Below are 27296 nucleotides of genomic sequence, written 5' to 3' on the forward strand. Positions count from 1 at the left end.
GGTTGAATGGAGCTGAAGGGTGGGACTAATAACAAGATAAAATGTAAAACATACGGGGTCTGTAAAATGTTTATAGGTTCAGAACTTTTGTGAAATAGCAGTTACAAATATATGGCAAATAGAAATCAAACTGGATGGACATCAGAAATAGAGGAAGGCCAGGACAAAAAACAAAATATAACTATTGTAAAATATACGTCTGTAAAACGTGTATAGTATGTATAAGCTGGAAGTAGAAGCCTAAGTGTTATTGTTTATTAGTTTGCTCTAATTGGGGGAGCAGTGGTAGGGTTGCGGGGAATAATAAAGGTATATTCAAAAGAAAAAAAGTATACACACATACATGTATGTATGTGTGTATATATATACACTGCTCAAAAAAATAAAGGGAACACTTAAACAACACAATGTAACTCCAAGTCAATCACACTTCTGTGAAATCAAACTGTCCACTTAGGAAGCACACTTGATTGACAATAAATTTCACATGCTGTTGTGCAAATGGAATAGACAAAAGGTGGAAATTATAGGCAATTAGCAAGACACCCCCAAAAAAGGAGTGATTCTGCAGGTGGTGACCACAGACAACTTCTCAGTTCCTATGCTTCCTGGCTGATGTTTGGGTCACTTTTGAATGCTGGCGGTGCTCTCACTCTAGTGGTAGCATGAGACGGAGTCTACAACCCACACAAGTGGCTCAGGTAGTGCAGTTCATCCAGGATGGCACATCAATGCGAGCTGTGGCAAAAAGGTTTGCTGTGTCTGTCAGCGTACTGTCCAGAGCATGGAGGCGCTACCAGGAGACAGGCCAGTACATCAGGAGACGTGGAGGAGGCCGTAGGAGGGCAACAACCCAGCAGCAGGACCGCTACCTCCGCCTTTGTGCAAGGAGGTGCACTGCCAGAGCCCTGCAAAATGACCTCCAGCAGGCACAAATGTGCATGGAGTGAATGTGGATGGAGCGAGACATGATGTCCCAGATGTGCTCAATTGGATCAGGTCTGGGGAACGGGCAGGCCAGTCCATAGCATCAATGCCTTCCTCTTGCAGGAACTGCTGACACACTCCAGCCACATGAGGTCTAGCATTGTCTTGCATTAGGAGGAACCCAGGGCCAACCGCACCAGCATATGGTCTCACAAGGGGTCTGAGGATCTCATCTCGGTACCTAATGGCAGTCAGGCTACCTCTGGCGAGCACATGGAGGGCTGTGCGGCCCCCAAAGAAATGCCACCCCACACCATGACTGACCCACCGCCAAACCGGTCATGCTGGAGGATGTTGCAGGCAGCAGAACTTCTTCACGGCGTCTCCAGACTCTGTCAAATCTGTCACATGTGCTCAGTGTGAACCTGCTTTCATCTGTGAAGAGCACAGGGCGCCAGTGGCGAATTGCCAATCTTGGTGTTCTCTGGCAAACGCCAAACGTCCTGCACGGTGTTGGGCTGTAAGCACAACCCCCACCTGTGGACGTCGGGCCCTCATACCACCTCATGGAGTCTGTTTCTGACCGTTTGAGCAGACACATGCACATTTGTGGCCTGCTGGAGGTCATTTTGCAGGGCTCTGGCAGTGCTCCTCCTTGCACAAAGGCGGAGGTAGCGGTCCTGCTGCTGGGTTGTTGCCCTCCTACGGCCTCCTCCACGTCTCCTGATGTACTGGCCTGTCTCCTGGTAGCGCCTCCATGCTCTGGACACTACGCTGACAGACACAGCAAACCTTCTTGCCACAGCTCGCATTGATGTGCCATCCTGGATGAGCTGCACTACCTGAGCCACTTGTGTGGGTTGTAGACTCCGTCTCATGCTACCACTAGAGTGAAAGCACCGCCAGCATTAAAAAGTGACCAAAACATCAGCCAGGAAGCATAGGAACTGAGAAGTGGTCTGTGGTCACCACCTGCAGAACCACTCCTTTATTGGGGTGTCTTGCTAATTGCCTATAATTTCACCTGTTGTCTATTCCATTTGCACAACAGCATGTGAAATTTATTGTCAATCAGTGTTGCTTCCTAAGTGGACAGTTTGATTTCACAGAAGTGTGATTGACTTGGAGTTGCATTGTGTTGTTTAAGTGTTCCCTTTATTTTTTTGAGCATTGTATATACACACACACATTATATATATATACACACACACATACAGTGGGAGAGACAAGTATTTGATACACTGCCGATTTTGCAGTTTTCCTACTTACAAAGCATGTAGAGGTCTGTAATTCTTATCATAGGTACACTTCAACTGTGAGAGACGGAATCTAAAACAAAAATCTAGAAAATCACATTGCAAATTAATTTCTTAAAAATCATACATTTTATTGCATGACATAAGTATTTGATACATCAGAAAAGCAGAACTTAATATTTGGTACAGAAACCTTTGTTTGCAATTACAGAGATGATACGTTTTCCACAGAGCCACTCCTTAGTTGCCCTGTCTGTGTGTTTCGGGTCTTGTCATGCTGGAAGACCCAGCCACGACCCATCTTCAATGCTCTTACTGAGGGAAGGGGGTTGTTGGCCAAGATCTCGCGATACATGGCCCCATCCATCCTCCCCTCAATACGGTGCAGTCGTCCTGTCCCCTTTTCAGAAAAGCATCCCCAAAGAATGATGTTTCCACCTCCATGCTTCACGGTTGGGATGGTTTTCTTGGGGTTGTACTCATCCTCTTCTTCCTCCAAACACGGCGAGTGGAGTTTAGACCAAAAAGCTCTATTTTTGTCTCATCAGACCACATGACCTTCTCCCATTCCTCCTCTGGATCATCCAGATGGTCATTGGCAAACTTCAGACGGGCCTGGACATGCGCTGGCTTGAGCAGGGGACCTTGCGTGCGCTGCAGGATTTTAATCCATGACGGAGTAGTTGTTTACTAATAGTTTTCTTTGAGACTGTGGTCCCAGCTCTCTTCAGGTCATTGACCAGGTCCTGCCGTGTAGTTCTGGGCTGATCCCTCACCTTCCTCATGATCATTGATGCCCCACGAGGTGTGATCTTGCATGGAGCCCCAGACCGAGGGTGATTGTCCGTCACTCTTGAACTTCTTCCATTTTCTAATAATTGCGCCAACAGTTGTTTCCTTCTCACCAAGCTGCTTGCCTATTGTCCTGTAGCCCATCCCAGCCTTGTGCAGGTCTAAAATTTTATCCCTGATGTCCTTACACAGCTCTCTAGTCTTGGCCATTGTGGAGAGGTTGATGTCTGTTTGATTGAGTGTGTGGACAGGTGTCTTTTATACAGGTAACGAGTTCAAACAGGTGCAGTTAATACAGGTAATGAGTGGAGAACAGGAGGGCTTCTTAAAGAAAAACTAACAGGTCTGTGAGAGCTGGAATTCTTACTGGTTGGTAGGTGATCAAATACTTATGTCATGCAATAAAATGCAAATGAATTACTTAAATCATACAATGTGATTTTCTGGATTTTTGTTTTAGATTCCGTCTCTCACAGTTGAAGTGTACCTATGATAAAATTACAATTAAAATTAAGTAGGAAAACCTGCAAAATCGGCAGTGTATCAAATACTTGTTCTCCCCACTGTATATATACATATATATATACATACATACACACACAGTGGGGCAAAAAAGTATTTAGTCAGCCACCAATTGTGCAAGTTCTCCCACTTAAAAAGATGAGAGGCCTGTAATTTTCATCATAGGTACACTTCAATTATGACAGACAAAATGAGAAAAAAAAATCCAGAAAATCACATTGTAGAATTTTTTATGAATTTATTTGCAAATTATGGTGGAGCCGTACCTCTATTGATGTATATACATCAATAGACATCATCTGTATGAATCAATGATGTCGCTTTGCGGATGGTGATTCTCTGATCCACCTCTACGCAGACGACACCATTCTGTATACTTCTGGCCCTTCTTTGGACACTGTGTTAACTAACCTCCAGACGAGCTTCAATGCCATACAACTCTCCTTCCGTGGCCTCCAACTGCTCTTAAATGCAAGTAAAACTAAATGCATGCTTTTCAACCAATCGCTGCTCGCACCTGCCCGCCCGTCCAGCATCACTACTCTGTACGGTTCTGACTTAGAATGTGTGGACAACTACAAATACTTTGGTGTCTGGTTAGACTATAAACTCTCCTTCCAGACTCACATTAAGCATCTCCAATCCAAAATTAAATCTGGAATCGGCTTCCTATTTCGCAACAAAGCATCCTTCACTCATGCTGCCAAACATACCCACATAAAACTGACTATCCTACCGATCCTTGACTTCGGCGATGTCATTTACAAAATAGCCTCCAACACTCTACTCAGCAAATTGGATGCAATCCATGACAGTGCCTTCCGTTTCGTCACCAAAGCCCCATATACTACCCACCACTGCGACATGTTTGCTCTTGTTGGCCCTCGCTTCATATTCGTCGCCAAACCCACTGGCTCCAGGGCATCTATAAGTCTTTGCTAGGTAAAGCCCCGCCTTATCTCAGCTCACTGGTCACCATAGCAGCACCCACCCGTAGCACGCACTCCAGCAGGTATATTTCACTGGTCACCCCCAAAGCCAATTCCCCYTTTCCTTCCAGTTGTCTGCGGCCAATGACTGGAATGAATTGCAAAAATCGCTGGAGTCWTATCTCCCTCACTAACTTTAAGCATCAGCTATCAGAGCAGCGTACAGATCATTGCACCTGTACATAGCCCATCTGTAAATAGCCCATCCAACTACCTCATCCCCATATTGTTATTTATATATATTTTTTCCTTCTCCTTTGCACCCCAGTATCTCTACTTGCACATTCATCTTCTGCACATCTATCACTCCAGTGTTTATTTGCGAAATTGTAATTATTCGCCACTATGGCCTATTTATTGCCTTACCTCCCTAATCTTACTTCATTTGCACACCCTGTATATAGACTTTTCTATTGTGTTATTGACTGTACGTTTATTTATTCCATGTGTAACTCTGTTGTTTGTGTCGCACTGCTTTGCTTTATCTTGGCCAAGTCGCAATTGTAAATGAGAACTTGTTCTCAACTGGCTTACCTGGTTAAATAAAAAATAGAGCTGACGGGATTTTCCATGCACAGGCAGAACAGAGAAGCCATGTCAAAAACAGCTGGTGCGCAATGTCTTATATTAAAGAAGTCTYGAGGTATTRCTCGCTTGAGGTAGAGTAGCTTATGATAAGCTGTAGACCACACTATCTACCAAGAGAGTACTCATCTATATTATTCGTAGCCGTCTATTTACCACCACAGACCGATGCTGCCACTAAGACCGCACTCAACCAACTCTATAAGGCCATAAGCAAACAAGAAAATGCTCATCCAGAAGCTGCACTCCTAGTGGCCAGGTACTTTAATGCAGGCAAACTTAAATCAGTTTTACCAGCATGTCACGTGCAACCAGAAAAAGAAAAAAAATGCTAAAAAAACAAACAAACTCTAGACCACCTTTACTCCACACGTAGAGATGCATAAAAAGCTCTTCCCCACCCTCCATTTGGCAAATCTGACCATAATTCTATCCTCCTGATTCCAGCTTACAAGGAAAAACTAAAGCAGGAAGTGCCAGTGACTCACTCAATACGAAAGTGGTCAGATGACGTGGATGCTACGCTTACAAGACTGTTTGTCTAGCACAGACTGGAATATGTTCCAGGATTCATCCAATGCCATTGAGGAGTATACCACCTCAGTCATCGGCTTCATCAATAAGTGCATCGATGACGTCGTCCACACAGTGACCGTACGTACATATCCCAACCAGGAGCCATGGATTACAGGCAACATCCGCATCGAGCTAAAGGCTAGAGCTGCCGCTTTCAAGGAGCACTAATCCGGACGCTTAAAAGAAATCCCGCTATGCCCTCCGACGAACCGTCAAACTGGCAAAGTGTCAATACAGGATTAAGATTGAATACTACTACACCGGCTCTGACGCTCGTCGGATGTGGCAGGGCTTAAACTATTACGGACTACAAAGGGAAAGTCGGATGCGATCTGCCCGGGGAGCTAAATGCCTTTATGCTCACTTCGAGGACAGCAACACTGAAGCATGCACGAGAGCACCAGCTGTTCTGGATGACTGTGATAATGCTTTCGGTAGCCGATGTGAGCAAGACCTTTAAACAGGTCAACATTCACAAAGCCGCAGGGCCAGACGGATTACCAGGATGTGTACTCAAAGAATGCATTGACCTCAACTAGCCTGTACACTGACTCGGTACCCACTGTATATAGCCTCGTTATTGTGATACTTTATTACTTTATTATTTTTTACTTTAGTTTATTTGATAAATATTTTCTTAACTGTTGTTGAACTGCACTGTTGGTGAAGGGCTTGTAAGTAAGCATTTCACGGTTTAAGAGCGGTAGACCAGTAACCCAAAGGTCGCTGGTCCGAAACACCGCAACGACTAGGTGGGARAAAAACATGTCTGTGCCCTTGAGCAAGGCACTTAATCCTAACTGCTCCAGGGTCGCTGTCAATGGCTGATCCCTGGATCTGATACCACTCTCCGAGGGTGTCTCGGGGAGTGGGATATGCAAAAAAACACTTTTCAATCCACACATGCGTATAATACGCACTTGTGCAATAGGACAAACGTAAACACCCAACTATTTATTATTAAAGAGGGAAAAAGTTTAAGAAACGTAAATCCTTTATCGAACACCAAGACACGAGACATCTAGAAATATCCTTGTTTGTTTTTATTTTTATTTTGGATACATGGTGTTGCTTTATTCAGTAGTGAGACAGACACTGTCGTATAGCTTATATCTACAGTATGCTTCACTTGGTTCAGTTGGGTTCAAACACACCTCTAGTTGAAACAATGCACTGCTAAGAGTCTGCTCAACATGTCTGTCTGCCTGTATTACACAGAGAGAGGCACTGGTATGACACTACAGATAGTTACATTTGAGTTTCATCTCTTAAAACCTTGGTAAAAACATCGTAAAATCCTTAAAACCTTTTATAGCTGCTGAATATTATTCTTAGTCAAATAGATTGAGCTTGACCATGCAAGAACTGCATGCATTAGGTTTACAGATTGGTCTGTTGCATTAAACATCAGCAAGAAACCAGTTCTGTATTTGTATGTTCAATCTTAAAACAATATATTGCTGACAAGCAAAACATTTTGGGACTGTCAACAGTGGACTAATGAACCAAATACCAAAATATATTTTTGGGATGCAATTTTTCTTTAAAGCGATGTCCCAGTCAGATGAACTTGTGGATACCATTTTTATGTCTCGGTGTCCATTATGAAGGAAGTTAGTTTTGCGAGCCAATGCTGATTGGCATTAGCCCAATGACAAGACTTAGTCATTGTGCTAATGCTAGTTAGCAACTTCCGTCAAACTGCATGCAAAGACATAAAAATGGTATCCACAAGTCATCCGACTGGGGAAGTAGATAAAGGGTCTCATTGCCAAAATCCCGAAGTATCCCTTTAAGGGCAATCAACTTGTTAAAATAGAATTTCAGCGTTTGACTTCGACCTCACTTGGAATTCTAGGTTTTTGTTATCTATCCAAGGTTTTGTTGGAATGAAAACAATCATAGAATCTTATGAAAAAGCATTGAGGCATTATAGGAAATTACTCATGAATGCTTTAAACAGTCCTGTAATTCCAATCTGATGTTTATCAAAAACATTACAACTAACATTCAAGATAAAACTAACCTCAAGTCGTATGTTATAACATACGTAATTTAGTAAAGGTAGCAAGGTGCATGTTATTAGTACCACATTACAAAAAGTCTACCACAGTGTTAGACAATTGGCAAAACTCTCAATTAAAAGATATGCGAGAATTCTTTAATTACTCGCCTTAACAAGTATATTACACTTTAAAAGTTTGTTGTCCTTTCTAGTCACATCAAATTGTACATACTTGTCCATTCCTCTGTCCCAAATCCTCACTTCTAGTGGGGAACAACCCCAATATACGAACAGATTATAATATTAACCGTTTTGAACTCAAAACACATGCACTCTGAAAAAATCAGTTTGAATGTAGAGTGAGGTGTGTTTAAAATACTGACTAAAAAGGTAGTTTTTGAAATTATGCTCAACCCAAACTAAAAGTGTTCTCTTCCCGTGGTTTCTTTTTCTGAAAGGTGAGAACTGTAATTATAATGAACAAAAATCAAAAATTAATTTAATAATACAGCAAGGAGAGATATACTCAAGTTCTACATTTGACCAAATAATCATAAATGGTGTCTTCACATAGAGGTACAATAACGGAAAAAAGTAAATTACCAAACAGACCGATAGCAGCTGCCAAATAATGTAGACTTCAGCTTATTATGTCAGCAGGTTAAGAATTGCCATTTTGCCAGATCATAACTTGTCGCATCTTAACCTGGAATAGGACTGCAATAATTTGAGAGAAATAGAATTCAAACTTAATTTTCTAATTGAAAAGCATAAGAATGTCACACCAGCTCTGCTTGAGCATGAAAATACAGGCGATAGGATATAAACTATAGCTGAACCATGAGGACTCTAAAAAGGGACAAGGAGGTTGTCTGAAAAGGAAAGAGGTAATTTGTTGTAATTGGGTTTTACATAATAAACCCCACATACCAGTAGCTCAACAGAACTGAACACGATAAAACCATTAGAACAGTGGGGGGAAAATGTTCTCTGAAGTGTTGATCTCATGATTAGAGATATCAGGAAATGTCTTAAAATCTCTCTATAAAAAGCTGTAAGTCTCTCTCTCAAAGCCTGAAGGACATGACAGACCAACAAGAACATTTTATGTGCAGCGAGTGCGTCATTTTCTGTTCATTTCCCAACGATTCTACATCTCCAACGTTTGCCGACACCTAGCAGGTGATCTGCTGTGCACAGCCAACGTTCGTCTTGGTCTGTCTTGTCCTTTAAAACACTCCTGTTCCGTTTTAGGTGTCATACGCTGGCTGTTCCTCAATGAACACAGCGTGGCGGTTGTTGCTTACCCTGCTGCCCAGACAGGACACGTCCAGACAGGAGACCCCGAGGGCTATCAGACAATGCCACGTCTGTAGACACACAGAGTGGGGAGGAGGTCAGAAGAGGGTCACTGTACTCCCTATAATAGTTTACAATCCATCTTTCCAAACCATATCCCTGCATTCAGTATCTAGTATTCCGCATCGAAAGGTAGCCTCTTTATTTGGGAATTGATCTACAGTGTTGTATGCTTATCTAACCCAGYCCATGCTGTTATAATGACTACTACAGTAACTCACCAGGTAGCACACAAAGCTTAGGTAGGCTATGCAGAGCAAGGCCACCAGCACGTAGAGCGCCACACTGTTCAGGCTGGTCACGTAGACCACCACAAAGTACATGTTTATGGCACAGACCACCAGGATGACCACCCCTCCGCCAATCTTCCACACCCTCAGGAGCACAGTCACAGACGAGATGGTTAGGCATCAATGATAAAGTGTCACTGTCATCACATTTATTAATTAGTTGTTCGATCAGTGAAAACACAGAAACAAATCTTACGTCCCAAATGGCACCCTATTCCCTACAGAGTGCACTAGGTATGGCACTATGTAGGGAATAAGGATCCATTTGAGATGCATCCCCCGTCATCACATTTATTAATTTGTTGGTCTTTTATAATTTATCAGTGCAAATACAGAAGCAATCTTCAGTGTTATATGGGTTGAGGGTTATGGTGACTCACAGTCCATTAGCAAAGTCATCCATGATGGATGTCAGACTGGTAAAGGTCAGGATGGGGATCAGAGCAAATGGCAGCTGTGGAACAAAGAGAGACAGTAAGAACTGACGACATTCAGTCCCCTTCAATAGCTTTTAATACATGCATCAGTATAAAACCCCCAAAGACTCCCAAGCCAGCCCAGAGTAGCTGCTACCCCTCTCTAACTTGCAGTCCCTAGCCCAAGTCTTCACTCTCTCCATCCAGCACCCTTCTCCTCTCCTCCCTAATCAATCAAATGTATTTATAAAGCCCTTTTTACATCCGCCGATGTCAAAGTGCTATACAGAAACCCAGCCTAAAACCCCAAACAGCAAGCCCTGTCTCTTCTCTCTCTCTGCATGTTCCCAGACCCGTTCGGCATCCCAAATGGCAACCTATTCCCCATTTTGTGCACTACTTTTGATAGGGCTCTGGTCATGTCTTCTCTGACCTGCATGCTCTGCAATACGTTGAGGAAGTCGTTCATGCCCGTTAGGTGCTGCACGTCCTGAAAGATGGCCACCAGCAGGGTGGGGAAGATGGCGATGGAGCGGGTGAGAAGCACCCGGGCAAAACGGGACCAACGCAGGTTCAGGAAACCCTGACGCAGGGGAAGAGAGAGAAAATAGTCAACAAACACACATCCCTACTGACAAAACACTGAGGTGTTTACATACAAAACACCAACACACGCATACACAAGGATTGACTTAAAGGTTAACAATATAATGTGCACTCTCACATACACAAACAAACACAGTAGTTGGGTACTTGTACACATTCTCACCTCCATGACAAACTGGCCAGAGTAAGTGCCTGTCATGGTGGAGCTCTGTCCGGCAGCCAGGATCCCGATGGCCCAGATGTAGAGGGCCGCAGGGCCAAAGAAACAACCCAGCACCACCCCCTGTATAGAGTGAGTGGGAGAATGTAGAAATTCCCCCCATGGTTATTCATATTATCAACACCGAACAAATGTTAATTTCATGGCAAAATGATTGACTGAGATAGCAGGTATATACAGTATCAAAGTGATTTCATATCACAGGTTATATAGATTGTTGTTAATCCTTAAAAGATGTACCCCTTTGAAGATGTCCACCTGTAGCGTGCTGTTGTCCAGAGGGAAGAGGTCTGTGTGAGGACTGCCTGATGCATTGCATTTTGCATTCTGTGACACACAGAAGAACAGCAGCACATCACAAACAAGGGTGGTCACTGGTTTAGAGGTGCCATACTGATGCTATATTAATGTATAAACCATCTGTAAAGGATTGTTACAGTACGAGACAAGGAGACATGCTGGGTCTGGTTAGTCATTATACCCACCACCTCAATGTTGGTTTTGTCGTAGAAGGCCTCGGCAAACACTGCTACAACAAAGACGTTGATGAGGAAGGAGATGAAGAGAGCAATAGTTGACTCGATGAAGTAGTATTTGTTGGCCTCCTTCACCTCCTTCTTGTTCCCACGATCTATTTGCCGAGACTAGACAATAAAATATCATTAAAATATAAATCACAATTCCTGTGACATTGTACTTTCTGGTTGTTTGGCCCAAAAATGTATAAATGATTGTTTCAAATCGTTACCAATATTTTATATGTCATAGTAAAGGTCCATGATGACCCTCTACTATGTCATAGTGAAGATCTTTGACTCTGTAGTACGTCATAAAGCAGGTCTTTGACTCCTATGTCATAGAGGAGTGTAAGACTTTCACTATGTCATGATGCAAGAGACCTACCTTGACGAGGGCAGAGTGCAGGTAGATGTTGTGGGGCATGATGACTGCTCCTACGATGCCCACAGCCTGCTCCATCTGGGCAGAATCACAGTTCTCACAGTACGGCAGAAACATCCCCTTCAGCAGCTCCCCCTGGTCCGGACGCACCATCACATACTACAGGCACATACACACGAGATGGCAGTCAGATACACACAAATGCAGAAAAGAAAACCTACCAAATTCTATCAAAGCTGCGCTATATACTATAAAACCCGGCTGGCAGGTTTACAGAAGGGGATTTTTTATTTTTTAAAGATGAACACAGGGAAAAGCTTGTTCTTACCTCATACCCAAAGCTTATAGCCATGATGGTGATGAGAAACCCAAAGAAGGCTTCAAGTTTCCTCAAGCCTAAAAAACAAAAGACGGAAATCATTTTGAAACACGCCCAGACAGAAATACATACACACACCTGTGCCCAAGGACTTAAATCACAGACATCTTAATGTGTCAAAGAAACTCACCATATTTATCTAGAAAAAGGAACACAAAGGTGTCAATGATGGTGATGAGGACACCTCCCCAAAGTGGAATCCTGGTAGATAGCAAACAACAATGTTAGTTTGACCCCAATACATTGACCGCTAGAGCACCCGTTGTATGCCTTTGTCAGTATCCCAAATGTCACCCTATATAGTGTACTACTTTTGAACAGGGGGCACTAAATAGGGAATAGGGTGTCATTTGGGACGCACTCTTTGTGTAGTAAAGTGTGGCTTGGTTGGGCGCTGGAGGGTGGTACTGTAGCTACCTGCCCATAGAGAGGAGGTTGAAGGCAATGGCACAGCCGATGACCTCCTGCATGTCTGAGCCGATGATGGCCAGCTCCACCATCAGCCACAGGATAATACGAGGAACCTTGGACGGGATGGAGGTGTGGAGAGCAAGACTGAATATAACACATAGCAATCACATTCAATTAATTTAAACCAAACCCTTCTATATGGTGTAGGGCGAAGGAGGGTTACTCACAGTGGGGTACTGGCGGTTGCAGACCTCTGCGAGGTGCATCCCTGTGACGACCCCCAGGCGTGCAGCCAGTCTCTGCAGGAGGAGGCCGATGATGGTGGCCCCCAACAACACCCACAGGAGCTGAGAGAGAAAGAGAGCGAGAGGGGGGGACAAAATAATGGTGATGAAGCATGGGAGTAAATTAAACATAATCAAGAGCAAAAAGACCAGATGTAATAGGGAATGCTGATTATAGAATAAAACATAACTGTCCAACCGGAGATAGAACTTTGTCTTTGAGTAAATTATTTGTCTTCGAATTTGACCATGGTTCAGAAATCTCTACAGTCACACCATTGAAAGCATCTTGACTGGCTACATCACCGCTTAGTTGGCATCCAACCGCAAGGCACTACAGAGGGTAGTGCGTATGCCCCAGTACATCACTGGGGCCGAGCTCCCTGCCATCCAGGACCTCTATACCAGGTGGTGTGAGGAAGGCCCTAAAAACTGTCAAAGACTCCAGCCACCCAAGACCGACTGTTCTCTCTGGTACCGCACAGCAAGCTTGACCGATGCACCAAGTCTGGAACCAACAGGACCCAACAGGACCCTGAACAGCTTCTACCACCCCCAAGCCATAATATTATATATTTGACAATAAAATCACAATACATCACACATGTGGATACATTGCAAATCATCAAGGATAAAAAAATATATATATATATATATATATATATATATATGTTTAGAAACTTATGTTAACATTAATCAACAAATGAAAGATGGAAAACGAATGGAGTTGAGGCAGTTTGGAAAACTCTATGGCTTGAGAGGGAGCATCAATGCTACAGTACAGCCAGGGAGAAAGTCAGTCTGTCAGTCAAGCCAGAAGCTCTTCATCAGGGTCCATCCCTTTGTCTGAAGTTCCCAGTTCCTTCATAGTAGTCACTCCTCCATAGGTAGCTGATCCTCCATTGCCGACAGTGTAACACCCAACTGAGTGATGCTTCTACTGCAGTAAAGCACCAGAAAAATCAACCACACATCAGCAGTGGTCAGGAACAGTCCCTCCGCCTCTGACACCATAGTCTCCACCTTCCAACCGGCAGGTGAAACAAAAAAGCCAGAGCTACTGCTGCATTATTTAAAACGCAAACATTAGCCATCCAGCTACCGAAGGCAAACACAGAATAAACATTAAAGTCCTGTAACTTTGAAATTGAACACCACCATGTGATGAATACAGAGAAAAAAAAGTGTATTTAAAAATTTAACAAAAAAAGTATTAAATATTTACAAACGGTACAGGAGCTCTCTTCCTAGGCAGACAGCACCATGGCAAAATAGTAAATAGATAGTCTGAGTTGCTATTTGGTTATCTGCATTAGAGGTCAACCGATTAAATCGGCATGGCCKATTAATTCAAATAAAGTCAAAGTCTGTCACGTGCGCCGAATACAACAGGTGTAGACCTTACAGTGAAATGCTTACTTACAGGCTCTAACCAATAGTGCAAAAAAGGTAATAGGTGAACAATAGGTAAGTAAAGAGATAAAACAGATGCAAACACACAACGCAAATAGTCCGGGTAGCCATTTGAGTACCTGTTCAGGAGTCTTACGGCTTAGGGGTAAAAACTGTTGAGAAGCCTTTTTGTCCTAGACTTGGCACTCCGGTACCGCTTGCCATGCGTTAGTAGAGAGAACAGTCTATGACTGGGGTGGCTGGGGTCTGACAATTTTTAGGGTCTTCACCTGACACCGCCTGGTGTAGAGGTCCTGGATGGCAGGCAGCTTAGCCCCAGTGATGTACTGGGCCGTACGCACTACCCTCTGTAGTGCCTTGCGGTCAGAGGCCGAGCAATTGCCGTACCAGGCAGTGATGCAACCAGTCAGGATGCTCTCGATGTTGCAGCTGTAAAACCTTTTGAGGATCTCAGGACCCATGCCAAATCATTTTAGTTTCCTGAGGGGGAATAGGCTGTCGTGCCCTCTTCACAACTGTCTTGGTGTGTTTGGACCATGATAGTGTGTTGGTGATGTGGACACCAAGGACCTTGAAGCTCTCAACCTGCTCCACTACAGCCCCGTGAATGGGGACGTGCTCGGTCTTCCTTTTCCTGTAGTCCACAATCATCTCCTTAGTCTTGGTTACGTTGAGGGATAGGTTGTTATTCTGGCACCACCCGGCCAGGTCTCTGACCTCCTCCCTATAGGCTGTCTCGTCATTGTCGGTGATCAGGCTTACCACTGTTGTGTCGTCAGCAAACTTAATGATGGTGTTGGAGTCGTGCCTGGCCATGCAGTCGTGGGTGAACAGGGAGTACAGGAGGGGACTGAGCACGCACCCCTGAGGGGASCCCGTGTTGAGAATTAGCGTGGCAGATGTGTTACCTACCCTTACCACCTGGGGGCAGMCCGTCAGGAAGTCCAGGATCCAGTTGCAGAGGGAGGTGTTTAGTCCAAGGGTCCTTCGCTTAGTGATGAGCTTTGAGAGTACTATGGTGTTGAACGCTGAGCTTTAGTCACTGAATAGCATTCTCACATAAGTGTTCATTTTGTCCAGGTGGGAAAGGGCAGTGTGGAGTGCAATAGAGATTGCATCATCTGTGGATCTGTTTGGGCGGTATGCAAACAGGAATGGGTCTAGGGTTTCTGGGATAATGGTGTTGATGTGAGCCATTACCAACCTTTCAAAGCACTTCATGGCAACAGTTGTGAGTGCTACAGGTCAGTAGTCATTTAGGCAGGTTGCCTTCGTGTTCTTGGGCACAGGGACTATGGTGGTCTGCTTGAAACATGTTGGTATTACAGACTCAGTCAGGGACATGTAGAAAATGTCAGTGAAGTCACCTGCCAGCGCTATGATGAAGCGCTATGATGAAACTGGCTCTCATGAGGAACGACACAGGAAAGGAAGACGCAGAGTTACCTCTGCTGCAGAGGATATTAGCGTTACCAGCCTCAGAAATTGCATCCCAAATAAATGCTTCAGAGTTCAAGTAACAGACACATCTCAACATCAACTGTTCAGAGGAGACTGCGTGAAATCAGGCCTTCATGGTCAAATTGCTGCAAAGAAAACACCACTAAAGGACACCAATAATAAGAAGAAACTTCCTTGGGCCAAGAAACACGAGCAATGGACATTAGACCAGTGGAAATCTGTCCTTTGGTCTGGAGACCAAATTGGAGATTTTTGGTTCCAACCGCCGTGTCTTTGTGAGACGCAGAGTAGGTGAATGGATGATCTCCGCATGTGTGGTTCCCACCGTGAAGCATGGCGGTAGTGTGATGGCGCCTTGCTGGTGACAGTGTCTGATTTATTTAGAATTCAAAAGGCACACTTAACCAGCATGGCTACCACAGTCATTCTGCAGCAATACACCATCCCATTTGGTTTGAGCTTAGTGGGACTATCATTTGTTTTTCCAACAGGACAATTACTCAACACACCTCCAGGCTGTGTAAGGGCTATTTGACCAAGGAGGAGAGTGAAGGAAAAGCAGCCAACAAGTGCGCAGAATGTGGGAACTCATTCAAGACTATTGGAAAAGCATTCCAGGTGATGCTGGTTGGGAGAATGCCAAGTGTGCAAAGCTGTCAAAGACAAAGGGTGACTTCTTGGAATAATGTAGTAATCAAAAAAGTGTTAATCAAATMAAAATATATTTTAGATTATTCAATGTGTTATTTCACAGGTTAGGTGTCTTCACTGTAGAATAATAATTTAGAAAATAGTCAAAATAAAKAAATAAACTCTTGAGTAGGTTTGTCCAAACTTTTGACTGGTATTGTAAGTATTCAGACCTTTTACTTAGTACTTTGTTGAAGCACCTTTGGCAGCAGTTACAGCCTCAAGTCTTCTTGGTTTTGACTCTAGAAGCTTTGCACACCTGAATTTGCGGCGTTTCTCCCATTCTCTGCAAAAGCTCTGTCAGGTTGGATGGGGAGCATCGCTGCACAGCTATTTTCAGGGTTCAAGTCAGTGTTCAAATCGGGTTCAAGTACGGGCAACTCAAGGACATTCAGAGACTTGTCCCGGAAGCCACTCCTGCGTTGTCTTGGCTGTGCTTGTGGCGAAATCCTGCACGGAGCCTTCACCGTGTGCTGCCACTTTAAGAGCGCATGAGCAGTAAGGAAGGAGGAGATAAAGATGTCTCGTTCAGCTCTTTGAGGAGCTGCTCTTGGGTGGCGCGACAGTTTGATTGTGTGTGCTATGCTGCAGAAGTTTTGTTTGTTTTCAGCGTATGTAGTTATAAAGTATTTAACTCAATCATCAGTGTGATGGCTCTACGTCGTGGTTGTTTTCGTTTGGGACCGCGACGGTTATGGATCGCATGGATTAGTAGCAACATTGTTGCGAAGCTTTAAGCTACAAACCAACAAACCATCGGACAGTCAGACAGTACACCGGCACGCCTGAAGACCTCTCTTGTTCCCTTTCTCTCTTTCTCTTCCCTCTATCGTTCCAGTGCTTTACCCTGCAACAGACTCTATTTTTCTAATGCACTTCCCATTGAAGTTCATTGGAGCTGKACTATTATTGCCCTGACAGAAGTATTTGGGTGGACATTTTAGTTAAAAGGGAGGTTGCTTTAAAGTTGTGTATTGTTATTTGAACTGTATTGAGGTGGGGTGTACTATGGACATGTGGCCAAGAAGATTGTGGACATTTTTAAGGCCTTTGCTGTGTCGATGAACACCCCCCACATTCATACCCTCTGCACTCCTCCACTGGAAGAGAATACAGATTATTGCAAATCCTCTGTTGATGACTGGGTTCTTTCTGGTATGAAGTTGCTGTTCAATTGCTCTGCCATTATTATTATTATTATTATTATTGTATGAGGTATTCTTGGTGGGGTTACCCCTGTGCTGTGATGTGGGTTTTATAGGGTGTGTATTCTCTTTTCTCTCCACTGGCTATCTGGTAAACAGGCTACACTCTAGGCAGTCTCTTCTGCTGATGTGTGTGGGTCTGGTAGTGGTACTCTCTCTATTCTACTCTTTTCCTTTCGGCATGGTTAATACCTGCCTGGCGCCCGAACAAAATCTTTCTTTATCCCTCTCTAATAAATACCACTACATGCTTAAGATAGTTGTCCGGTTGGAAGGTGAACCTTTGCCCCAGTCTGAGGTGCTGAGCAGGTTTTCATCAAGGATCTCTCTGTACTTTGCTCCGTTCATCTTTGCTTCGATCCTGACTAGTCTCCCAGTCCCTGCCGCTGAAAAACATCCCCACAGCATGATGCCACCGCCATGCTTCACCGTAGGGATGGTGCCAGGTTTCCTCCAGATTCGACCTCGTGGCTTGGTTTTTGCTCTGACACGCACTGTCAACTGTGGGACCTTATATACACACACAGGTGTGTGCCTTTCCAAATCAGGTCCAATCAATTGAATGTATCACAGGTGGACTCAAGGATGATCAATGGAAAACAGGATGCAGCAGAGCTAAATTTCCAGTCGCATAGCAAAGAGTCTGAATACTTATGTAAATAAGGTATTTCTAAAAACCTTTTTTCGCTTTGTCATTAGGTGGTATTGTGTGTAGATTAATGAGATAAATCAATTTTTGAATAAGACTAACGCATCAAAATGTGAAAAAGGGAAGGGGTCTGAATACTTTGAATGCACTGTACATATCTACCACAATTACCTCGTACGCCAGCACATCAACTCGGTATTTGTACCCCATGTATATAGCCAAGTTATTGTTACTCATTGTATATTACCTATTACTTATCTATTATTTCTCTATTTTTCTTTCTCTGAATTGTTAGGAAGGGCCCGTAAGTAAGCATTTCACTGTTAGTCTACACCTGTTGGTTACGAAGCACATGACAAATAACATATGATTTGACTTGGTACCCCTGTCCCTTGAATGAAGGTTTGTGTTCACCTTAAAGCCAGCTTTAGCGCCAGACTGCAGGTCAGACTCGATGTTCCCTGGGTCAAGATAGGCGATGCTCATCAAGAAACCAGGTCCCGTAAAGGCCCAGAGTTTACGGAAACTGAACATCTGAAAAGAGAGGATCTCAAATATTACAATCAACGCCTGAAAATAAATCTTAGCATGAAGTATTACCGGTCATTGAAGTTATAATTTCTAAATTATTCTATATTAATAGTACCTTTGTGTATCACTTTATTCAGGTCATAAGCTTAGGGTAATATGCTCTTTGAGGTCATACGCACTTAGAAGATAGGGATTATCATGACATCACAGGGCCTGTTATGCCATAGGCTCTATGACTCAATAACTGTGAAGTAATATACAGTACCAGTCGGAAGTTGACACACTACTCAATCAAGGGTTTCTTTATTTTTTACATTGTATAATAATAGTGAAGACATCAAAACTATGGAATCATGTAGTAAGCTAAAAAAGTGTTAAACKWAACAAAATATATTATATAGCCACCCTTTGCCACGATGACAGCTGTGCAGACTTGGCATTCTCTCAACCAGCTTCATGAGGTAATCACCTGCAATGCATTTCAAATAACAGGTGTGCCTTGTTAAAAGATAATTTGTGGAATTTCATTCCTTCTTAATGCGTTTCAGCCAATCAGTTGTGTTGTGACAAGGTAGGGGGGTATACAAAAGATAGCCCTATTTGGTAAAAGACCAAGTCCATATTATGGCAAGAACAGCTCAAACAAGCAAAGAGAAACGACAGTCCATCATTACTTTAAGACATGAAGGTCAGTCAAGCCGGGACATTTCAAGAACTTTGAAAGTTTCTCCAAGTGCAGTCGCAAAAAACATCAAGCGCTATGATGAAACTGGCTCTTGTGAGGACCGACACAGGAAAGGAACACCCAGAGTTACCTCTGCTGCAGAGGATAAGTTCATTAGAGTTAACTGCAACTCAGATGGCAGCCCAAATAAATGCTTCACAGAGTTCAAGTAACAGACATCTCAACATCAACTGTTCCGATTCACGCAGTCTCCTCTGGCCTTCGTGGTCAAATTGAGGCAAAGAAAACACTACTAAAGGACACCAATAATAAGAAGAGACTTCCTTGGGCCAAGAAACACAAGCAATGGACAACAGACCGGTGGAAATCTGTTATTTGGTCAAAGGAGTCTAAATTTTAGATTTTTGGTTCAGTAGGTGAACGGATAATCGCCGCATGTGTGGTTCCCACAGTGAAGCATGGAGGTGGAGGTGTGATGGTGCTTTGCTCGTGACACTGTCGTTGATTTATTTAGAATTCAAGGCACACTTAACCAGCATGGCTACCATAGCTTTCTGCAGCAATATGCCATCCCATCTGGTTTGCGCTTGGTGGGACTATCATCTGCTTTTCAATAGGACAATGACCCAGAACACACCTTCAGGCTGTGTAAGGGCTATTTGACCAAAAAGCAGAGTGATGGAGAGCTGTATCAGATGACCTGACCCCCACAATCACCCGACCTCAACCCAATTGGAAAATAAATGTGACAAACTGAAAGCATGTTTATCTTACCAACGGGACATTAAAAACGGTAATATCTTATGTTTCACAGAGTCGTAGCTGAACGACGACATTAAGAACATACAGCTGGCAGGTTATACACTATCGGCAGGACAGAACAGCAGCCTCTGGTAAGACACCTGTGTTTTTCTTACCACCACAGACCGATGCTGGCACTGAAACCGCACTCAATGAGCTGTATATAGCCATAAGCAAACTGGAAAATGCTCATGCAGAGGCGGCACTCAAAGTGGCCGGTGACTTTCATGCAGGGAAACTTAAATCAGTTTTACCTAATTTCTTCAGCATATTAAATGTGCAACCAGAGGGAAAAGAAATTCAAGACCACCTTTACTCCACACAGAGACGCGTACAAAGCTCTCCCTCGCCCTCCATTTGGCAAATCTGACCATAATTCTATCCTCCCGATTCCTGCTTACAAGCAAAAATTAAAGCAGGAAGCATCAGTAACTCGGTCTATAAAAAAAGTGGTCAGATGAAGCAGATGTTAAACGACAGGACTTTTGCTAGCACAGACTGGAATATGTTCAGGGATTTTTCCAATGGCATTAAGGAGTACACCACATCAGTCACTTGCTTGATCAATAAGTGCATCGAGGACGCCGTCCCCACAGTGAGGTATGTACATACCCCAACCAGAAGCCATGGACTACAGGCAACATTCGAGCTTAAAGGGTAGAGCTGCCTATTTCAAGGAGAGGGACTCTAACCCGGAAGATTATAAGAAATCCCGTTATGCCCTCCGACGAACCATCAAACAGGCAAAGCGTCAATACAGGGCTAAGATTGAATCGTACTACACCGGCTCCGACGCTCGTCGGATGTGGCAGGGCCTGCAAACTATTACAGACTACAAAGGGAAGCACAGCCGAGAGCTGACCAGCGACACGAGTCTACCAGACGAGCTAAATCACTTCTATGCTCGCTTCGAGGCAAGCAACACTGAGGCATGCATGAGAGCACCAGCTGTTCCGGACGACTGTGATAACGCTCTCTGTAGCCGACGTGAGTAAGACCATTAAACAGGTCAACATTCACAAGTCCGTAGGGCCAGACGGATTACCAGGACGTGTACTCCGAGCATGCGCTGACCAACTGGCAAGTGTCTTCACTGACATTTTCAACCTCTCCCTGTCCGAGTCTAATACCAACATGTTTCAAGCAGACCACCATAGTCCCTGTGCCCAAGAACACAAAGGCAACCTGCCTAAATGACTACCGACCTGTAGCACTCACATCTGTTGCCATGAAATGCTTTGAAAAACTGGTCATGGCTCACATCAACACCATTATCCCAGAAACCCTAGACCTGCTCCAATTTGCATACCGCACAAACAGATCCACAAATGATATAATCTCTATTGCACTTCACACCGCCCTTTACCCACCTGGACAAAAGGAACACCTTTGTGAGAATGCTATTCATTGACTACAGCTCAGCGTTCAACACCATAGTGCCCTCAAAGGTCATCACTAAGCTAAGGACCCTGGGACTAAACACCTCCCTCTGCAACTGGATCCTGGACTTCCTGACGGGCCGCCCCCAGGTGGTAAGGTTAGGTAACACATCCGCCACTCTGATCCTCAACACGGGGGTCCCTCAGGGGTGCGAGCTCAGCCCCCTCCTGTACTCCCTGTTCACTCATGACTGCACAGCCAGGCACGACTACAACACCATTATTAAGTTTGCTGTTGACACAAGTGCTAGGCCTGATCACCGACAACGATGAGACGGACCTACTCCCTATAGGCTGATACCTGACTGTGTGGTGCCAGGACAACTACCTCACCCTCAACATGATCAAGACAAAGGAGATGATTATGGACTACAGGAAAAGGAGGACCGAGCACACCCCCATTCTCATCGACAGGGCTGTAGTGGAGCAGGTTGAGAGTTAAGTTCCTTGGCGTCTACATCACCAACAAACTAACATGGTCCAAGCACACCAAGACAGTCGTGAAGAGGGCATGACAAAACATATTCCCCCCCAGGAGACTGAAAAGATTTGGCATGGGTCCTCAGATCCTCAAAAGGTTTTACAGCTGCACCATCAAAAGCATCCTGACTGGTTGCATCACTGCCTGGTATGGAAACTACTCGGCCTCAAGGCACTACAGAGGATAGTCCGCACGTCCCAGTACGTCACTGGGGCCAAGCTTCCTGCCATCCAGGACCTATATACCAGGCGGTGTCAGATGAAGGCCCAAACAATTGTCAAAGACTCCAGCCACCCTAGTGATAGACTGTTCCCTCTGCTACCGCACGGCAAGCCGTACCAGAGTGCCAAGTCTAGATCCAAGAGGCTTCCAAACAGCTTCTACCCCCAAGCCATAAGACGCCTGAAGAGCTAATCAAATGGCTCCCCAGAGTATTTGCATTGCCTTCCCCCCTCTGGAACGCTGCTGCTACTCTGTTTTATCTATACATAGTCACTTTACCTATACCTACATGTACATATTACCTCGACACCGGTGCCTCCGCACATTGACTCTGTACCGGTACCCCCTGTATATAGCCCCGCTATTGTTATTTACTGCTGCTCTTTAATTATTTGTTATTCTTATCTCTTACTTCTTTTTTTTTTTAAATAGGTATTTTCTTAAAAACGTTTTAAAAAACAGTTAAGGGCTTGTAAGTAAGCATTCCACTGTAAGGTCTACACCTGTTGTATTTGGCGCATGTGACAAATACAATTGGATTTGATTGATGGTTTGGGATAAGTTGGACCGCAGAATGAAGGAAAAGCAGCGAACAAGTGCTCAGCATATGTGGGAACTCCTTCAAGACTTTTGGAAAAGCCTTCCTCATGAAGCTGGTTGAGAGAATGCCAAGAGTGTGCAAAGCTGTCATCAAGGCAAAGGGTGGCTACTTCGAATAATCTAAATTATAAAATATATTTTGATTAACACTGTTTTGGTTACTACATGATTCCATGTGTTATTTCATAGTTCTGATGTCTTCACTATTATTCTTAATGTAGAAAATAGTAAAAAGAAAAGAAAAACCCTTGAATGAGTAGGTGTGTCCAAACATTTGACTGGTACTGTATTTTATAAGGTCATAATTGCACATGTGATGCCATAGGCTCTGGGTTAATCTGTGTGAGGTCATAGACCTTGACGTCATAACCGCTGTGATACCATAGGCTCTGTGAGTTAATACTTAATGTGATGTCATAGACCCTGAGATCATAGGCTCTGTGTTAATAATCCCTGTGAGTTTCTAAGCTGTGTTAATAATCTGCGTGTGGTCATAGGGCATATGGCCTCAGCACCTGGGTGACATCCTCTGGAATGGGCACCTTCTCCTCAAAGTATGTGGAGAAGGGCTCGTCGTCTGAGGCCGGAGTGGAGGTGGAGCTGTACAGGCCCTGGGTGCTCTGGATGACCCCATTCTCCTGAGGAGGTTCCTCTGTGTGAGAGAGAGTGAGTGAGTAACATGAAAACTACTGTGATCACATGACCCTGAGCAATATGAAGAGAGATTCTATTCTACCCACACTCTTCCCATTACCAAGCCATTTGTTCCACACCATCTGATTCGAGGCAAGCAACACTGAAGCATGCATGAGACAATCAGCTGTTCCTTGATGACCGTGTGATCACGCTCTCCGTAGCCGATGTGAGTAATACCTTTAAACATGTCAACATTCACAAGGCCGCAGGGCCAGACAGATTACCAGGACGTGTGCTCCGAGCATGCGCTGACCAACTGGCAAGTGTCTTCACTGACATTTTCAACCTCTCCCTGACCGCGTCTGAAATACCAACATATTTCAAGCAGACCACCAGTCCATGTGCCCAAGAACACCAAGGTAACCTGCCTAAATGACTACCGGCCCGTAGCACTCACGTCTGTAGCCATGAAGTGTTTTGAMAGGCTGGTCATGGCTCACATCAACAACATTATCCCAGAAACACTAGACCCACTCCAATTTGCAAACCGCACAAACAGATCCACAGATGATGCAATCTCTATTGCACTCCACACTGCCCTTTCCCACCTGGACAAAAGGAACACCTTTGTGAGAATGCTATTCAGTGACTAAAGCTCAGCGTTCAACACCATAGTGCCCTCAAAGGTCATCACTAAGCTAAGGACCCTGGGACTAAACACCTCCCTCTGCAACTGGATCCTGGACTTCCTGACGGTCTGCCCCCAGGTGGTAAGGGTAGGTAACACATCTGCCACGCTAATTCTCAACACGGGGTCCCCTCAGGGGTGCGTGCTCAGTCCCCTCCTGTACTCCCTGTTCACCCACGACTGCATGGCCAGGCACGACTCCAACACCATCATTAAGTTAGCTGACGACACAACTGTGGTAGGCCTGATCACCGACAACGATGAGACAGCCTATAGGGAGGAGGTCAGAGACCTGGCAATGTGGTGCCAGAATAACAACCTATCCCTCAACGCGATCAAGACAAAGGAGATGATTGTGGACTACAGGAAAAGGGAGGGCCGAGCATGCCCCCATTCTCATTGACGGGGCTGTAGTGGAGCAGGTTGAGAGCTTCAAGTTCCTTGGTGTCCAGATCACCAACAAACTATCATGGTCCAAACACAAAGCCTATTCCTCCTCAGGAGACTAAAAAGATTTGGCATGGGTCCTCAAATCCTCAAAAAGTTCTACACCATCAAGAGCATCCTGACTGGTTGCATCACCGCCTGGTATGGCAAGTGCTCGGCCTCCGACCGCAAGGCACTAGAGTGTAGTGCGTACAGCCCAGTATATCACTGGGGCCAAGCTTCCTGCCATCCAGGACCTCTATACCAGGCGTGTCAGAGGAAGGCCCAAACAATTGCCAAAGACTCCAGCCACCCTAGTCATAGACTGTTCTCTCTTCTACCGCACGGCAAGCGGTACCGGAGTGACAAGTCTAGGTCCAAAATGCTTCTTAACAGCTTCTACCCCCAAGCCATGACTCCTGAACAGCTAATCACACAGCAACCGGGACTATTTGCATTGTCAACCCCTTTTACGCTACTGCTACTCTGTTTATTTTCCATACAGTCACTTTACCTACATGTACATATTACCTCAATTACATCGACTAACCGGTGCCCCCGCACATTGACTCTGTACCGGTACCCCCGTATATAGCCTCGCTACTGTTATTTTATTGTCGCTCCTTAATTTATTTTTATTACTTCAGTGTATTTTAGTAAATACTTGCAGTTTTAAGAAAATAAAATAGTATTGTTGGTTAAGGGCTTTATAGCCTCGCTACTGTATATAGCCTGTCTTTTTACTGTTGTTTTATTTCTTTACTTACCTATTGTTCACCTAACACCTTTTTTGCACTATTGGTTAGAGCCTGTAAGTAAGAAATTCACTGTAAGGTCTACTACACCTGTTGTATTCGGCGCATGTGACAAATAAAATTTGATTTGATTTGATTCAGCTGCAGATTAAAGCAGACATTCATTGGCAACCTTGCCACAGTCAAGAGATTAAAAGCCATACTTTCAGTCTCTACTAGCCATCTATACAGTCACTTGTAAGCATGTATGACTAATGACAGAAGCGTTTTCCAACTTCAACAAGGAAGTGCCACATCAAAGTCCCCTGTAAAGAGTGTGTCAATCAACTCTCTGAACCCGGCCAAGTCTCCAGGAAGGGCCAACAAACCTGTTTTATGACACATTTTGAAACACTTCAGGTTATAAAGTAAAAGATATGCAATGTAAAACATTTTTTACAATATTTTTAATTGTCACATACACCGGATAGGTGCAGTGAAATGTGTTGTTTTACAGGGTCAGCCATAGTAGTACGGCGCCCTTGGAACAAATTAGAGTTACGTGCCTTGCTCAAAGGGCACGTCGGCTGATTTTTCACCTTGTTGGCTCTGGCATTCGAACCAGCGACCTATCCTTTACCAGACCAATTCTCTAACCGCTAGGCTACCTGCCACCCAATAGAAGGTGTAATTTTTCTCTTTCAATGCACCTTTTACATGAATAGGCTACATCATACCGCTGAAAAGTAGGCTAAACAAAGAGCAATACTAAGGCCAAATATCTATTTGCGTAACAGGTTAAATATGAACAGCGTGATGACATGAATTGTCACATCATACGAATCAAGAGCCCACCAATCACGTCATTACACAAGAATTCTAGACCCTTAATGCATCCTCCTCCTCACACTAAAAGTGTACCACTCTACTGATGGTCTGATACAATGATCTGTACTTACTCAGGTTCGAATGTTCATTGGGCTTCTCTTCCTTCATCTCCGAAAGGTTCCACTCTCACTACGGTCTCTTTGGGTCCAAGTCTACTTCTTCTAACWGGAGCGTTGCTTACATAGGCTATATGTAGCCTACCTCACTGAATGTCTCAATAACTTCCTATTTCATTACACAAGTCAGACTCAGGATGAAAGACGAACTTACTAACCCATTCCCCTTCAACCCATGGAAAGAAAGCTTGGTCACAACCTCCTGATTTCTATTATTGCCACATCATCATCACCCCCTCCCCCCACACACACACAAAAACAGTCATGCAAGAACATAATAACACATCCCTTCTAAGTCCAAGGCACAAGTCCCTAAATTGAAAACCATGACCAAGCTGTTTCCCCAAAGAGCACAGTGTCACTTCAGAAGAGGGTTATCACACACACTACCGCCAAGCTTATCTCGTTGTAGTGCTGGGAGTTAATGCCCTAAAATCAACAAGGTGAATCTCACTTTATCTTGAAAAAGGTATTGGATCGAAAATGTGCAGAGGTAAATCGTGTGTTTGGGAGTTATTTTTTCTACAATGTATTGTGTATACTGGCATAGAGCCTATAGCGTACCATGTGTGCTGAGCTGACCACAGTAAGGCGTGGGAGTTAGTGTGGTGGAGTGTCTTGTTTCTGTTAACGTTACCTTCCAGGAGGTCGGCTTCCCGCTCTGTCTCCATCAGTGTGGGTTGGGGTTAAAGGGGGGCGGAGGGTGAGCTCTGGAAATGCAGGGACTGGAGATCTGTCTGGAAACAGGCAACTGAAATTAAACTAAATATTAAGAGAAATATATACAGTGGGGCAAAAAAGTATTTAGTCAGCCACCAATTGTGCAAGTTCTCCCACTTAAAAAGATGAGGCCTGTAATTTTCATCATAGGTACACTTCAACTATGACAGACAAAATGAGAAGAAAAAAAATCCAGAAAAATCACATTGTAGGATTTTTAATGAATTTATTTGCAAATTATGGTGGAAAATAAGTATTTGGTCAATAACAAAAGTTTCTCAATACTTTGTTATATACCCTTTGTTAGCAATGACAGAGGTCAAATGTTTTTCTGTAAGTCTTCACAAGGTTTTACACACTGTTGCTGGTATTTTGGCCCATTCCTCCATGCAGA

General features: G+C 44.1%; 1 protein-coding gene across 1 annotated transcript in view; it reads right to left on the reverse strand.

Annotated features, from left to right (window-relative positions):
* LOC111970218 (natural resistance-associated macrophage protein 2) overlaps positions 1 to 27296 on the reverse strand; it is a 39371-nt gene that overhangs the window by 5933 nt on the left and 6142 nt on the right. The window contains exons 2-16 of the mRNA XM_023996819.2: positions 26820 to 26919; positions 23210 to 23346; positions 18350 to 18469; positions 12461 to 12580; positions 12240 to 12346; positions 11953 to 12023; positions 11772 to 11839; positions 11447 to 11602; positions 11029 to 11187; positions 10784 to 10870; positions 10487 to 10606; positions 10151 to 10300; positions 9682 to 9755; positions 9233 to 9386; positions 8960 to 9022 (exon numbers count right to left, since the gene is read on the reverse strand). Of these exons, the coding sequence (XP_023852587.1) occupies positions 8960 to 9022; positions 9233 to 9386; positions 9682 to 9755; positions 10151 to 10300; positions 10487 to 10606; positions 10784 to 10870; positions 11029 to 11187; positions 11447 to 11602; positions 11772 to 11839; positions 11953 to 12023; positions 12240 to 12346; positions 12461 to 12580; positions 18350 to 18469; positions 23210 to 23346; positions 26820 to 26853 (1620 nt within the window). The 5' untranslated portion in view covers positions 26854 to 26919. The remainder of the gene's footprint in view (positions 1 to 8959; positions 9023 to 9232; positions 9387 to 9681; positions 9756 to 10150; positions 10301 to 10486; positions 10607 to 10783; positions 10871 to 11028; positions 11188 to 11446; positions 11603 to 11771; positions 11840 to 11952; positions 12024 to 12239; positions 12347 to 12460; positions 12581 to 18349; positions 18470 to 23209; positions 23347 to 26819; positions 26920 to 27296) is intronic.

This window comes from Salvelinus sp. IW2-2015, linkage group LG11 (genome assembly GCF_002910315.2).
Source record: "Salvelinus sp. IW2-2015 linkage group LG11, ASM291031v2, whole genome shotgun sequence".
Classification (NCBI taxonomy): Eukaryota; Metazoa; Chordata; class Actinopteri; order Salmoniformes; family Salmonidae; genus Salvelinus; species Salvelinus sp. IW2-2015.